Source organism: Thamnophis sirtalis, unplaced genomic scaffold (assembly GCF_051295495.1).
Source record: "Thamnophis sirtalis isolate CommonGarterSnake01/CBP01778 unplaced genomic scaffold, rThaSir2_p1.2 scaffold_13, whole genome shotgun sequence".
Classification (NCBI taxonomy): Eukaryota; Metazoa; Chordata; class Lepidosauria; order Squamata; family Natricidae; genus Thamnophis; species Thamnophis sirtalis.
The window spans coordinates 2,266,647-2,282,132 of NW_028261393.1; the positions used below are offsets into that span (position 1 = coordinate 2,266,647).

Sequence of the window (15,486 nt, forward strand, 5' to 3'; positions counted from 1 at the left end):
CTTATCGATTAAATTCGTCTCTGTCTATTTTTTTTGGCTTTGGGGAGGCCCTAATTTGGAAGGACGGCTTACACTTCATCGACGTCGCGCTCCCCCCCCCCCCCAAACTGAGAGCAAAGTCTGAAGGGAAATGGGGTTATTTGTAATTTCTTTCTCCCCGCCCCCTCGTCTCCAGCTGCGGTTGGGTGAGACGTTACGACCATCGGTGACGTCAGGCGTTGTTTGTTTGGAAGCTGACCGGCCATTGGCTGCTGTGCCGCGGGGCCTTTCGGGGCTTGTAGTTTTCTTCTCAGGGGGCGCAACAGACTTTGGCTTCTCGGCGGAGCAGCGACGCGGTCTTCCATGGCAAGCCGGGAAGGTAACGGTGCCGCTGAGGGAACCGGTGGGCCTCCTGCCCAGCCTCCCCTTCTTCCTTCTGTTTCCCTTGTCACAGGCGCTGCCGCCAGTCCCGAAAAGGGCGCCGAAAAGGCCTCCAAGTCCTCGGTGAGGATTTAAGGGGCGAAATTGGGGGGGCGTCGCTCCAAATCCCCCCCACCCTTCTGGGGCCTTCTCTCTCTAGCCCCACGGAGGGAACTGGGAGCGCTGCCCATCAGGCCGAAACCCAACCGGTAGAGCTTCCTGAGGGGGGAAAGTGGCTCCAATAAGGACTCTTCAATGTCATGTTGGGGGAGGTGGGTGGACTTCCAAGCCCATCATCCCCGGCTCAGCTGGAGGGGAGCCCTGTGAGGAAAAAGCCCGAAATAAGTCAGAAATACATCGTCACACTTGTATTCTTTGAGTGTCTAGGACAGTGTTTCTCAACCTTGGCAACTTGAAGATGTCCGGACTTCAACTCCCAGAATTCCCCAGCCAGCATTTGCTGGCTGGGGAATTCTGGGAGTTGAAGTCCGGACATCTTCAAGTTGCCAAGGTTGAGAAACACTGGTCCTAAGGGCTGTTGCTATTATAAGTAACCCTCAATTTATGAGCTCACAACTTGAGTCTCACATTTCTGTGGCTAAGCGAAGGCAATTGGGGTTTGCTCCATTTTAAAACCATTTTGCCACCGTTGTTAAGTGAACCCCTGCTGTTGTTAAGGGAATCTGGGAGATGAACTCCGCAGGCCTTAAGAGTTACCAAGGTCTGATGAGCCACAGAGTTCAGAACGTGCCCATGGCTGCTTTTCCCTTCCAAACCGATTCATTTAGCCAGGTCTCCAACACGGTCAAAATCGGTTGGTGTTTTTAAGACCTACTAGCGTCTCTTCCCTACTACCACTGACATTAAACCCATCATCCCCGGCTCAGCTGGAGGGGAGTCCTGTGAGGAAAAAGCCCAAAATAAGTCAGAAATACATTGTCATACTTGTATTCTTTGAGTGTCTAGGACAGTGTTTCTCAACCTTGGCAACTTGAAGATGTCCGGACTTCAACTCCCAGAATTCCCCAGCCAGCGAATGCTGGCTGGGGGATTCTGGGAGTTGAAGTCCGGACATCTTCAACTTGCCAAGGTTGAGAAACACTGGTTTAAACTGTTTGCCCGTATTACAGACAAATGACAAAATTTGGCCACACTTGAGGAGAAAGTCACACGAGATTGAAGATAAAACTGATCAGAATGACTGGAGGGGAGGGATTGGATTTGATGTGGAGAAAACCACGTTTCTCAATCTTGAAAACCTGTGGACTCCATCATCCAGCAGCAGAATTCTGGGAGTTTTGAAGTCCACACATCTTCAAGCTGCCCGGATTGAGAGAAACATGGGTATAAAAAGAGAGGTAGTGAGAGGTGGGTGGGAGGGAGGGAGAGAAAGAGTAGGAGAGGAGGGAGGAAGAGAGAAAAGAGAGGGTAGGGAAGGAGAAGACAGAGGGTAGGAGTAGGGGAGAAGTAAGGGAAGGAAGAAGGGGAAGGAGAAGAGGAAGGAAGGAAGTAGAGAAGGAAGGGAGGGAGAAAAGAAAGAGAAAGTAAGGTGAAATGTGGAGGAGAGGTAGGGGAAGAAGAAAGAGAGAAGGAGAGGAGGGAGGAAGAGAGAAAAAGAGAAGGAGAGAGGGTAGGAAGGAGAAGACAGAGGGTAGGTGTAGGGGAGAAGTAAGGGAGGAAAGGAGAAGAGGAAGGAAGGAAGTAGAGAAGGAAGGGAGAGAGAAAAGAAAGAGAAAATAAGGTGAAATGTGGAGGAGAGGTAGGGGAAGAAGAAAGAGAGAAGGAGAGGAGAGGAAGAGAGAAAAAGAAGGAGAGAGGGTAGGAAGGAGAAGACAGAGGGTAGGAGTAGGGGAGAAGTAAGGGAAGGAAGAAGGAGAAGAGGAAGGAAGGAAGTAGAGAAGGAAGGGAGGGGAAAAAGAAAAGAAAATAAGGTGAAATGTGGAGGAGAGGTAGGGGAAGAAGAAAGAGAGAAGGAGAGGAGGGAGGAAGAGAGAAAAAGAGAAGGAGAGAGGGTAGGAAGGAGAAGACAGGGTAGGAGTAGGGGAGTAATAAGGGAAGGAAGAAGGGGAAGGAGAAGAGGAAGGAAGGGAGGGAGAAAAGAAAGAGAAAATAAGATGGTGTCATAGCAGGTGTGAAGGATGGTAAAAAATACATTCCAAATTATACCTTATAACCTTTTAAATGGAATAATAATAACATAAGAATGGCAAAGAAAAAGAATAACTATGTGAATGTATACCTGTAACTGTATGTAAGAGAATGAATGACAGTAAAAATATAAAGCACAATATAGGTAAATAATACTTGATCATAAGTAGCGAAATATAAATAAATAAATAAAAGTATATAAAAATGGATAACGAATAACGAGATTATGAACGCAAGATAGAAATGTATAGAAGGGAAAACACTAACTGCAAAGAAACCGATTCGGAACTGCTGTATGATATACGATGGAACTTATTGTTCCTATGTTGTTTTTAAGTTATGTGGTTATTTTTGTTAATGTGTTTATGTGTTCTGTTGATGTGCTTTTGTGCATAAAAAAAAAAGAGAGAGAGAAAGAGCTCTTGGCTGTTTCAGAGGCTCATTCACCTTTGGGCATCGTTTAAACTCAAATGGAATGCCCTTATATCTCTTAAATCCAAAAATGTGGATGGGAGAACATTGATCCATGCCTGGGGCTAGACTGCCTGGAGAACCTTTCGGAGTTTGAGGCCAGAAAGCACTTGCAAGTGTGGAAAAAGTTCAGGAGCCACTTGAAAAATACATTTTTAGGAAAGGATAGATGGGATTTGGGATGTTCGGGAATTTCACAGTACTTCCTTTTTTTTTTTGAGTGCTCAACAGGCCTTAACCCTGCTCAGACTTAATATTAATAAATCCAGCTAATATTAAGGAAATGTAAGAAATGACGTCCCTCCTTCCTTTCTTCCTATAGAGTTCAGATTCTGATGAGGAAGGAGGAGCTTCTGGCCAGACAGAAAGTAAGTAACTATCCAGTGGGAGTTCATATCTTACTTTAAATATTGTGAATGTATAAAAAAAATGTTATTGAAAATTTTTGGAAAAAAAAGCTTTTACAAATATTTATCTCCCCCACCCTCCCCTCCCGAAACCCCCACAACCTCCCCCCCCCCCACTTCCCAGAACAAATACAGGGTATAAACCTTTAACAAAGATGTTCTAAAATAAACTTTAAAAAAAGTTATATCATCTTTCATTTGAGCTTTAACTCCTCTTTTGTTAGGCTAACTCTAAACAGATTATATCATTCCTTGCTTCTTCAGTCATAAGCTATCTGGAATTTCTAAGTCTCGTATTTATTTTGAATATAGTCAATCCATCCTCTCCACTCCAGTTTATATCTCTCGTTTGAGTGGTCCTTGAGATATGCTGATATTTTAGCCATCTCTGCTAAGTTTGTGACTTTTAACGTCCATTCTTGAATAGTAGGCAAATCTTCCTTCTTCCAGTATTGCGCCACCAACAGTCTTGCTGCCGTTATTAAATACAAAATCAAGTTAGTCTCTATAACAGTACAATCAGTAGTTATGCCTAACAGGAATAACTGAGGGATAAACATTTTACATAATCCACCATATTTTTATCCAAAATGCTTTAACCTTTTTACAAGTCCACCATATATGGTAATATGTAGCAAATATTGTGAATGTATAAATTGAGGCTACCCCAATATCTTCCAACTATTACCGTCTCCCTGTAGCTAATGAGAAATTATTTCTAGACATAGAAACCCCTGAATTGTGAAACCCAGGATAAGAACTTCAGTCTTTGCTGTACACATTAACTATGTAAACAAGCCTTATAATTACATTCTTTGGCCTGGAATAAGGTAAGGCTGGTCTTAATCCATTGAGCAAAGACACATGACTTCTATCTCTGGGCCACAATTACATATATGTCCATTTTTTTAGTGAGCACGTACTTTGTGTCAGCTGCCTCAGGACAAGATGAGCAAATGTCCAGTGGGGCACGTAAATCGGCACTTATTTGTCAAAAATAAGAATGGAATAGGGGAAGTGAGTTCCTAAAACAACAATGCGCCTTTCCTTTCCGAGTTATGCTTCTCTAAAACAAGGAGAGGAACCTTGTTTTTTTTGCTTTTCTAACAAATCTTCGAATGAGGCAAAACAAAGTAGAGAAGCCTCAAACTAGATTCCCCATGGCTGACTGGGGAATTCTGGAAGTCCATCCGGCTGAAAGCTACCAAGATTAAGAGACAATGTTTGAAGACATTAGCATTATTTTAATAAAAAGGTTTAGGTTTTTTTAGGTTTTAATTTTATTTGTATGCCGCCCTTTTCCCTGAAGGGACTCAGGGCGGCTCACAACTCAGAAGGGAGGGGAAATACAAACAGAATAACAAAAACATAAAAAACCATACACAGTTAAAAGCACAACAATCATACCATTCGAAGTGGGGCAGCGAGTCTTTAGCCCCAGGCCTGTCGGAACAGCCAGGTTTTAAGGGCTTTGCGGAAGGCCTGGAGGGTGGTGAGGGTTCGAATCTCCACGGGGAGTTCGTTCCAGAGGGTCGGAGCAGCCACAGAGAAGGCTCTCCTCCGGGTAGTCGCCAGTCGACACTGGCCGGCTGATGGAATTCGGAGGAGGCCTAATCTATGGGATCTTATTGGTCTAGTGGAGGTAATTGGCAGTAGGCGGTCTCTCAAGCATAGAATAGCTTGCATTTGAGCTGCAGAAAGATTTTTTTCCTAAAGTAAGAGTTTTAGCACGCTATACAGAGCTCTCATGGGGTCCCTGGTGCTTTTTGAGTTTGGTTATTTTCCTGCAGACGTTTTATGACTTAACTAGGTAACATCATCAGTGCTAGAAGGGAGTAGGGTTTGCGGAGAGGAGGAGGCCTGGGGCGTCCTTGGTGGTCTCTGAGCTTAGTGGTTTCCTTGCAGCTATTTCATTATCCCGCTAGGTAACTTCATTAGTGTACTGATGATCTATCGGCACAGATCTCAGCTCTTCAAGGCACATGATAATGTTGCGATTTTTTCCCCTTTCTTAACAGTGGATTTTTTGCGGAACCTCTTTTCCCGGACTCTGGGCTTCGGCAGTGGGAAGCCTGAGAAGGTGCTGGAGGAACTGACGCTGGAAGGCGTGACCAACTTCATGCTCACTGAGAAATGTAAACCAGTTCTTTCTAGAGACGGAAACATTTTGCTCTTTTCTTTTTTTCTAACGGCCTCTAAAGTGGATGAAAAAGGAGGGGGGGCCAGGGGGTGGGGAAGAGCTGTGATGCAGGTGGTGGTGTAGATCAAAGAGAGGAGGCGGCTTGGCACCTCTGTCTGCTGCAGTTAAATGCTGTTATCAGTATATCTCTGCACGCTTACCTGTGGTTATTGATACGTTTACCGATAGGGACGGCTGTTGACAAAGGTTATTTCCCCAGGGCCACCCAAAGTCAGGCTCTTAGCAGAAGAATTTGAACCCCAGCCTCTGAAATCCTGCGGCTTCCCAGTTGCCGAGGCTTCAATGGCTGGATGCCTATGCCAAACAGTTGGTGCTGTTCAGGGTATGAGGGTGGCATGGTGTAATTCAGGGGTCGATATTGAAAGGCAATTTACTGCCCTTTCTCTTGCAGGCAAGAATATAATCTGTATGGTCGGTGCAGGAATCTCAACTAGTAAGTGTCACGATGGCTTTGTTTGTTTGTTGGAGGAGCAGAATGAGATGCTGGTTGATAAAATTAGAAACTGCCTTTACATAGTTAGGGGTCAGAAGAAGTTTTTTTCTACTCATTCTAAAAAGGTGTTGTCAGCACCTCTCCGTTAATTAATTAGGAAAGAAAGACCACGAGACTCCATGTGTGGAAATCAAGTGTACTTTTACTAATTAAAAATGATTAAAGGCATAGCGAAGCGAAGTCTGATTATTTAGGCGCGAAAGCAATTGATATATAGAATAGCCCATTCCCCACCCTTTGGCATCACAGTTCCAGTCCAATCATAATTCTCCCAAGTGTCAGGTGTGAGATAACTTCAAAAGGCATCACAAAGATGGAATGTCGGTGCCGTTAGTCCTGGCGGGAAACACCCACCCATGCGCAGTCCGATCAGCCGGTGAACTCCAGAACCTTCCTCCAGCACAATGAGTAACCCCTCCCAAATACCATGCCCTCCCTCCCCGTTTCATGGCAGCCGAAGCGATAGCAAAGCAGAGGCTGACAGGTGTGCTCTTATCCTGCCACAGAGATTTATTATTTTTAATTAGGAAACTCCTTTTCTGGGAAAGTCGAGAAAGAAATGTTCACAAGAAACACCCTGTTGAATCAAACTTATTTCTCCCCTTTGTTCTGAGCTGGGCTTGAAGTAATGAAGCTGGGAGCCTCAAGTACAGTATCTGCTTCTCAGCTCAAACTGTATTGGCGCTCCCTGTAACATCAGAGTAATTAAGCCCCTCTCCTTAGAATCTAGTTAGTTTTCTATTCTGCTGCTTCCAGCTGCCAGTTCGGTCTCAGCGTTTGCCTTTCTGCCTCTCAGGTGCGGGGATCCCTGATTTCCGCTCACCTGGCACGGGGCTATATGCCAATCTGCAGCAATACAACCTGCCATACCCCGAAGCCATATTTGAGATCGGCTACTTCAAGGTACTAGGCTGAGTTGCCCACTTGGTATTTACTTGGGCTGAATACGGTGCTCTCTTGCAGTGTGTTTCCTTTGGCATAACTGATGCCATGTCCGTTTTCATTTAGCAAAACCCGGACCCATTCTTCACCTTGGCTCGGGAGCTGTACCCAGGGCAGTTCAAGGTCAGCTGGCTTTTCATGTTTCCTGGGCGGTGGGCCAGGGATTTAAACTCAGTCCTAAAATGGTCTTGTAACCTTAGGGGAAGAAATGGCTGCCTCAAAGAGTTCCTAACAAGTGCCCTCCCTGCCCCCTTCACACACTTGAGAAGCCCACCCCTCTTTTGGCCTGTTTCTAGTTTAGAGAAGTGCTCAAAATCGGGTCTCTCTAAGAGGTTTTAAATGAGGGGCTAATCCGGCTTTAGAGGAGAAACAGAACTACGTCCTCTGAGTTTTCTCAACAATTTTTAGTGCTTGGGAAGAGGGGCATTTCTTTATCAGACTGGTTGTAAAGTACTGTATATACTCGAGTATAAGCCTAGTTTTTCAGCCCACTTTTTGAGCTGAAAAAAGCCGCCTCGGCTTATACTCGAGTCAGTGAAAAATTTGCCCGAAATGGAGGAGAGAAAGGGGCGGGGCCATGCCGCTGGGTGACACTCGTGAATGGCCCAGTGCCCCTGTGAGTTTCCCCTCCCTCTGTGTCAGTTTGCCGCGCAGCGCGCACCGCACCATCCCCCCTCCTCACGTTCTAATGTAATGCAGGGCTGTCTTACGATTCCCCTTCCTCCCCCTCCTGCCGCTCTGCAACGATGTCCCACCTCCTCCTTGTTATGGCAAGCAGCCACATAGCGATGTCCCACCTCCTCTGGTACAGTGATCCAATGATAGGAATCACTGTGCCGTGTGTCATAGGAGGCGGGACATCATCATCACAGCGGGACATCAGCATCATGAGGTGAGTGAAGTATTTCATTGAATACACCGCTAGTTTACTGTTTTTCTTTGAAATAAATATTCAAAAACATTATTGGTATCTATTTTTATTTTTGAAATTTACCGGTAGCTGCTGCATTTCCCACCCTAGGCTTATACTCGAGTCAATAACTTTTCCAGTTTTTTGTGGTAAAATTAGGTGCCTTGGCTTATATTCGGGTCGGCCTATACTCGAGTATATACGGTATTCCATCACCAAATGGTATACAATTCTCATACAATAAAACCTACAATAGAAATACTTTAACTGCCCATAGAATAAATAAATACACACACACACAGACACACACACAGACACACACACACACACCCTGCAGAACTGCATTCTTCACTTAGAATTAACCTGAGTGGCTTGATTTCCCAGAGAGACTACCATCAGGGCCTCTCCTGCACTCATCCATGAATTGGGATGAGGTAGGACATTTCAGGAGGAAGGCCTGCTTTTTTGAACAGCCACTCTGTTGAAATCAAAGTGCCCTTCTCTGGCTCGGTTCCAGAAGATGCCAAGCACCAAATTCTTTTGTTGATTGCTCAGTGTCATCCTCACGTTTTAATGAACCAAAATGGATGTTTTTTGTGCTGTCGTCAATTGATTATGGATGAATTTATGCGGTTTACTGTTGCAATTAATCGCTGTGAATGTTTTATTGTTGATTTACAATGAATGTTTTAATGCAGTGTTTTTCAACCTTGGCAACTTGAAGATGTCAGGACTTCAACTCCCAGAATTCCCCAGCCAGCGAATGCTGGCTGGGGAATTCTGGGAGTTGAAGTCCGGACATCTTCAAGTTGCCAAGGTTGAAAAACACTGTTTTAATGTGATGATGTTGTTAACTGCCAAAGTGTCGGAATGAATGAGTAAACATATAAATAAAAACTAGCCCGTTGATTTTCTTTGTGAAAAGGAAATATGACATTTAAGGCTCTGGTCCTTTTCAGCCGACAGTCTGTCACTACTTCATTCGCCTTTTGAAGGAGAAAGGGCTGCTGCTACGCTGCTACACTCAGGTAAATAAGTCCTTTTCCCTTTGGGTCTCTTTCTGGTCTTTGGGGCTGGCACTTTAAAACAAATTCTTGTTACATTATTCCGGCCCGCTCAATAAATAAGGGCCATTAGCATTTTCTTGCTTTGAAATGGTGCATTGCAGCAAGTGAATTTTGAACAAGTCTTCTTGACCGTGAGCCAATAAAATGATTTAACGGTACAATATGAGTTATTGTAACCATATGCAAGGGATTTTTTTAATGTTGAATTCACGTCTGGTGCTATGTTAATATGTTAACATATTAAAAGTTAATATGCTGGCATTAGATGAAATAACAGGACAATTTTCAAAGCACATAACATACTGCTTTTCAAGAATAAGAATGAAGACCATTGGCAGTTTGCAACCATTTAAATGAGAATACTGTGTAGGATACTTAACAATTCTGGCTACCACATGATGGATTTCTCTGCAATCCCCCAGAAAACTTGTATAATGACAGAGTAAGGAAAATGAAAAAAAAGAGAACTGATGCAGAGAGTGCAGGAGTTAAAATACCTATTCCATTTTTAAATTATTGCATCGTAGTATAAATGATTTGAAATGTAGTAATCAGGACTTTATTTCCTCGCAATTGGCTCAAAGTCAGCCAGCTGGTTTGTGTGTGTGTGTGTGTTCGTGTGTGTGGTTAAGGTGGGATTAGAACTCATGGTCTCCCACTTTCTAGCCTTGTGCTTGAATCACAGGGGTGGGTTCCTAGTACCGGTTTGCTTCGTGTGCGCTGCGCCTCACAATCAGGGGGCTGTGAGTTCGATCCTGTGTAGAGGCAGATATTTCTCTCTTCGGGCACAATGGGAATTTATCTGCTGAATAAAGCTCCGCATTGGTGACAGGAAGGGCATCCGGCCAGTAAACACTCGGCTCCATTCAGTTGGCCAGACTCCACCCCGCAAGGGATTATGGGGGTCATTAAAATGAGATGATGATTGATGGCCACTTCAGGTTGGATTTATTGCAAACCTCTTGCCTTCCGCTAGAACATCGACACCTTGGAGCGGGTGGCTGGTCTGGATGCCGAACACTTAGTGGAAGCCCATGGCACCTTTTATACCTCCCATTGCATCAGCTCCACTTGCAGGACGTCCTACAGCCTGGAGTGGATGAAAGGTGAGGGTCAGGCATTGGAAGCAGGGAAGACATTATCAGGGGCCTTCCGGAAGGGAACGAAGGGGTGAAGAAATTTTTTAAAAAATCCTTCGGAATACTCTCTGGATTATTCCCGCTGCATGATCTTGATAAGCACTGCTTGTTTCTGAGATGTGTGAATGCTGCTGAGGGGAGAAAACCACCACTTGTGAGATTGAGCCGTGGTGGCGCAGTGGTTAGAGTGCAGTACTGCAGGCTACTTCTGCTGGCTGCCAGCTGCCTGCAATTTGGCAGTTGCAATCCCACCAGGCTCAAGGTTGACTCGGCCTTCCGAGGTGGGTCAAATGAGGACCCAGATTGTTGCGGGCAAGAGGATGACTCTGTAAACCGCTTAGAGAGGGCTGTTAAAGCACTATAAAGTGGTATATAAGTCTAAGTGCTATTGGTACTGGTATTGCTATTCCAGTGGTACGCTTTGGATTGCCTCGTATGGGTAGGTACAAGACAGAGGTTAAAAAACTGATTAGAATTAAGGGTTGTACCTATTTTTATTTATTTATAAAATTGGCTGCCCCTTTAACCCTAGAGTAACTCTGGGCAGCTTACAGTTCCAGCTTAATTAAACCATAAAATGTGAAAATCAAACCTTGCAACCAAAGACACATGCAGACGGTGGATGGGGGAAAATCTGTTATTAATCAATCAGCCACCTCCATTGCATTGATTCCCCCACTGGAGCCCCAAGCCAACTGGCACAGCCACATCTTTAGGCTCTTCCAAAAAGATAGGAAGGTTGGGGCCAAACTCACGTCAGGGAGGGTTGGGGGAGATGTTCCAGAGGACAGGAGCAATGACAGAGAAGGCCCTCCTCCTGGACCCCGCCAGCTGGGATACTGGAACTGAGGGGATCTGCAGCATGCCTCCTCTGCCGGCATGGGTGGTACGGGCCAAGCCCAGTGGGGTGAGACTGTCTCTCAAGGAACCTAGACCTCCGCCATTTATGCCAAATCACGAATTAGCTGCAAACGGAATTGGCTCAGGTGCGTGGCTCTTATTTTCTCTTTCAGAAAAAATATTTGCATCCCTCACCCCCAGGTGTGAAAAATGTCAGAGCGTAGTGAAGCCAGGTGAGCATCCCCACCCAGTCATTCATCAAAGCAAAACATCCTGGGGTCTTGGAGCTTATCGATCAGGTTTCAGGGAAACCTAACCCAAGGTTCTGCTTTCTTTTCCTTTGTTCAGACATTGTGTTTTTTGGGGAGAATCTGCCCCCCCGTTTCTTCTCTCTCATGCAGTCGGTAAGCGCTCCAGTCCTTGGTCCTTGGGTTGGGAACACTGGGAGCCCCACGTTGGAGGTCTCCCAAGAGCCAGGATTTCTGAGTCCTTATTCTAGGAGTTAAAATTTCCCCAGATGAAATGATGTTATTTAGTCATGTATGCTAATTTGTCAGATGTGATCCTTAATTGGTTAGGATGACTGAAATCTAATGAATGGAAATATGGCACAGAAGGAGCTCCGTTTTAGGCTGAAAATAGAGATAAAAGGACGCAATGGCTCAGTGGCTAAGACACTGAGATTTTGGATCAGAAAGGTCGGCAGTTTGGCAGTTCAAATCCCTAGCACTGTATAACGGAGTGAGCTCCCGTTACTTGTCCCAGCTTCTGCTAACCTAGCAGTTTGTAAAAAAATGCAAGTCAGAAAATAGGGACCACCTTTGGTGGGAAGGTAGCAGCGTTCCGTGCGCCTTTGGCGTTTAGTCATGCTGGCCACATGACCACGGAGACGTCTTCGGACAGTGCTGGCTCTTCAGCTTTGAAATGGAGATGAGCACCGCTCCCCTAGGCTTAAAGGCTTAAAGTTGCCAAGGTTGGAGACCCCTGGTCTATCGTGACCATAATAACATGGGGCAGCAAAGTCTGTCTAGGCCTGAATAAATGAAAGATCCAAGGATCATATCCAAATAACACGATTTCACAGAAACCTGGTTAGAAACTGGGATGCAGTTCTTCGGGTGACCGCCATCCTTCACGCTAACCCTCTGCTTGCAGGATTTCCAGAATGCGGACATGCTTATTATCATGGGAACCTCCCTACAGGTCCAGCCTTTCGCCTCTCTGGTCAGCAGGTCAGTGAACCTGGGCTGTGTAAGGGGGGGGCTTGCTTTTCTTTTCTTTTTTTCAAACATTATAAAATACAAAAGCAAATGAAAGAGCAGTGAGGCAGGAGGGGAGAGGGGAAAGAAGTGAGGCAAGTTAGGGACAAGAAAAGGCTGAGGTGCCTCAGTGGTTAAATGCAGCACTGCAGGCCACTTCAGCTGACTGCTATCTGCAGTTCGGCTGTTCAAATCTCACCGGCTCAAGGTTTTCTCAGCCTTCCATCCTTCCGAGGTGGGTAAAATGAGGACCCGGATTGTTGTTGGGGGCAATATGCTGACTCTGTAAACCGCTTAGAGAGGGCTGAAAGCCCTATGAAGCGGTATATAAGTCTAACTGCTATTGCTATTGCTAAAAGGAAAAAAAAAGCATTAACTTCTGACTCTGTTGCAGTAGAAAAAGGCATTAGCATCAAATCACAGGTTTTTGTTTCTCCCTAATAATAAGGACAAGTCATTTCTGTAAAGATCGATCAATCTAATCTGTAAAACCCAAAGTCAAAGTTACATTCTTCCCCACCTTAAGCACAAAGCTCAGAAGCGGTTTCCATATGGAAACCAAAGCACTCATGTTCTTTTCTGTCATCAGAGGAATCAGTTTTGCCATTTCAGCCAACTCCCATAGCAATAGCAATAGCAGTAGACTTATATACCGCTTCATAGGGCTTTCAGCCCTCTCTAAGCAGTTTACAGAGAGTCAGCATATTGCCCCCAACAACAATCTGGGTCCTCATTTTACCCACCTCGGAAGGATGGAAGGCTGAGTCAACCCTGAGCCGGTGGGATTTGAACCGCTGAACTGCTGATCTAGCAGTAGCTTGCAGTGCTGCATTTAACCACTGCGCCACCTTGGCTCCCATCAGCTTCTGCAACCGAGGACCAGCTTTCCTGAACCAAGACGCCACAGGCACCGTTGCTAAACGGTTCCTCCTCTCTGTTTCTTCCAGGGTACCCGCAAACACTCCGCGTCTCCTGATCAATAAGGAGAAGACAGGCGAGGTGAGGTTAGCTTTGCAGCCTGCTTTCTAGGGCCTGCCACAGAGTGGAAGCTCCTGGGACTAGAGGAGGGATGGGGGCAACTACGGCAGCTTTTCGAGCAGTGGACTTCAACTCCCAGAATTCCTGAGCTGGCCTGCTTCTTCTTATACTTCTGCGAATCAGGAAGGCATCGGCCTGTGTTGCTTCTAAATGCTATCTTGTTGCTCTGGCCTTTTTAAAAAAAAAATGCTTTTCAGCCTAGCCTGCGTATCGCCATCCAGGTCATCTTCCCTACTCTCTACCATAAAATTATGGCAATTTTGTGGAGTTCAACGCCCAGAATTCCTGAGCCAGCTTGTATCGTGATAGTTCCCTGCTGATCCCCCATCTGAAAATGGTCACCATCTTTGAGCCCCCCCCAAGAGAACGTCCTTCCATTTTTTTTTTGGTCTCGTTTCAGAGTGATCCTTTCATGTCCCTGATGGGCTTAAGCTGCGGGATGGATTTTGATTCCGAGAAGGCATACAGGCAAGTTCACTTCGGGGGGCACAGGATTGTGGCAGGGTTGACACTGAGAACTTAAGGGTTAACTCATGGGAGGTGGGGTGTTGTTCGGTGCTTTGGTGCCAAACAACAGTCTTAGGTAAGAGGCTTCACTGAGGAGTTAAATAAAATCAAGTTTAAGACAATAATTGCTGTTTGTTTCTCTTGATTCTGACATGCTCAGTTCCCTTGGCATCTCTAATGCAGCTTTGTGGTTCATATGCTGAGCTCCCTTGGTGGCTTCAGGGAGGCCATTCTTGGTCTTGGTCTTGGTCTATGGAGATTCTCAGTCATCCAAGTCATGATTGTCCCAAAGGTGCTTTTTTTCCCCAAGTGGCAACTAACTTTCTGGGAGATTTTTTTTGAACACATTTGCTTCTCATCCAAGAAGCTTCTTCAGCTCTTGGGGAACAAAAAGCAGCATTGGGACACTCTTGGTCTTCATAGCCCAGGGTGTGTTAGGGAGATGATCCTGCTAGGGAGATCCACCTGATCATAAGGTGTTTGTAAAGATTGCTGGGAGAAAAGATGCATCTGACTTGGAAAGCTTTGTCAGCTCTGTATAAAAACCAATTCATTGGAGTTCTGTTATTCACCCTTCTGTTTGGGGGCCTTTCCCACCACGCTTAATTTTTCAGGGACGTCGCCTGGCTAGGAGACTGCGATGAGGGCTGCCTGGCTTTGGCAGAGCTGTTGGGATGGAAGGTACCTCTCCCGTTTGAAAGCCACAGAGAACAGATGTAGAAATGGACGGGTTCTTTTTGGCTCCCACCGAGGTCTCATTGGGAAGGGGGTGGCTTGCCAACTCTGAGCAAATTAAGTTTGTGTTTATTTCTTGGTTATCTTCCTTACGTGGTTTTCTCTTTTCTCCCCCCCCCCCCCAGAAAGAGCTGGAGGAACTGGTGAAAAAGGAACACGCTATCATTGAGGCCCAGTCAGGACAGACGGTGGGTGTCGGCGCAGGTGCTAGTCAGCAACCAGTCAAAAAGCAAGAGCAGGATCCATCTTCGGAGAAAGAAAAGCCAGCTGCAAAGAAAGAAGAATGAAGAGATCAGAGAATCGAGGAACCCTATTTTTCTATTATTAAAAAAAAAACACCTCGACGTGAACGGGGGATGCTTGAGGCCTTCTGTCTTCATTTCCTTAAGGCGAGCTGACGGGGTTTCCATCTTTAGCGGAGGAAATTTTCTACATAATTTTTGGGCGAGTTCCTGTCCCCCCAAATTGCTATTGGGAGAATAAGTGGAAGGAAGATTCTTCTGTGAGTCAGTTTGCGCTGCGGGAGAAAAGGCAGGATATAATTCTAACAAATAAACTGAGCAAAGGGACTTAGCTGTCCGGGGTCAAAGATTTGGGGGGCAGTCATAGAGTTCAGGGCACAGGTGGAATCCAAAATAGGTCTCACCCAAAGTCATCTCGGGGGACTTTGGGCCCGATGGAAGGCACTAACAGCTGAAATTATGATTGAATTGAAGTTTTCATTTAGCGGGAGTATTTCTCGGCGATTTCTTTAGAATAGGGATGCCCAACTTGGCAACTTTAAGACTTGTGGACTTCAAATCCCAGAATTCCCCAGCAGCAAGCTGGTTAGAGAACTCTGGGAGTTGAAGTCCATAGGTCTTAAAAGTTTCCAAGTTTGGACACCTCTGCTTTACAGCCTTGCTCTTCTTATTTTAAAGCAGTGTTTCCC

At 45.5% G+C, this 15,486-nt stretch overlaps 1 protein-coding gene across 1 annotated transcript; it reads left to right on the forward strand.

The window, feature by feature from the left end:
• The first annotated feature begins 264 nt into the window (after window positions 1-264).
• SIRT2 (sirtuin 2) lies at window positions 265-14,919 on the forward strand. Its single transcript, XM_087728109.1, has 16 exons — window positions 265-358; window positions 434-483; window positions 3,341-3,386; window positions 5,444-5,560; window positions 6,017-6,058; window positions 6,915-7,021; window positions 7,127-7,183; window positions 8,930-8,998; window positions 10,014-10,143; window positions 11,190-11,249; window positions 11,365-11,420; window positions 12,172-12,248; window positions 13,223-13,274; window positions 13,714-13,781; window positions 14,435-14,501; window positions 14,681-14,919. The coding sequence occupies exons 1-16, from the start codon at window positions 343-345 to the stop codon at window positions 14,840-14,842; spliced, it is 1,176 nt and encodes a 391-aa protein (XP_087584235.1). The 5' UTR covers window positions 265-342; the 3' UTR covers window positions 14,843-14,919.
• The last annotated feature ends 567 nt before the right edge of the window (window positions 14,920-15,486 follow it).

Coding starts and splice junctions, on each gene's coding strand:
- SIRT2 (XM_087728109.1), top strand. Junction 10,144..11,189: donor CAGCCTGGAGTGGATGAAAG/GTGAGGGTCAGG, acceptor TTTCTCTTTCAG/AAAAAATATTTGCATCCCTC. Junction 13,782..14,434: donor GATTCCGAGAAGGCATACAG/GCAAGTTCACTT, acceptor TTAATTTTTCAG/GGACGTCGCCTGGCTAGGAG.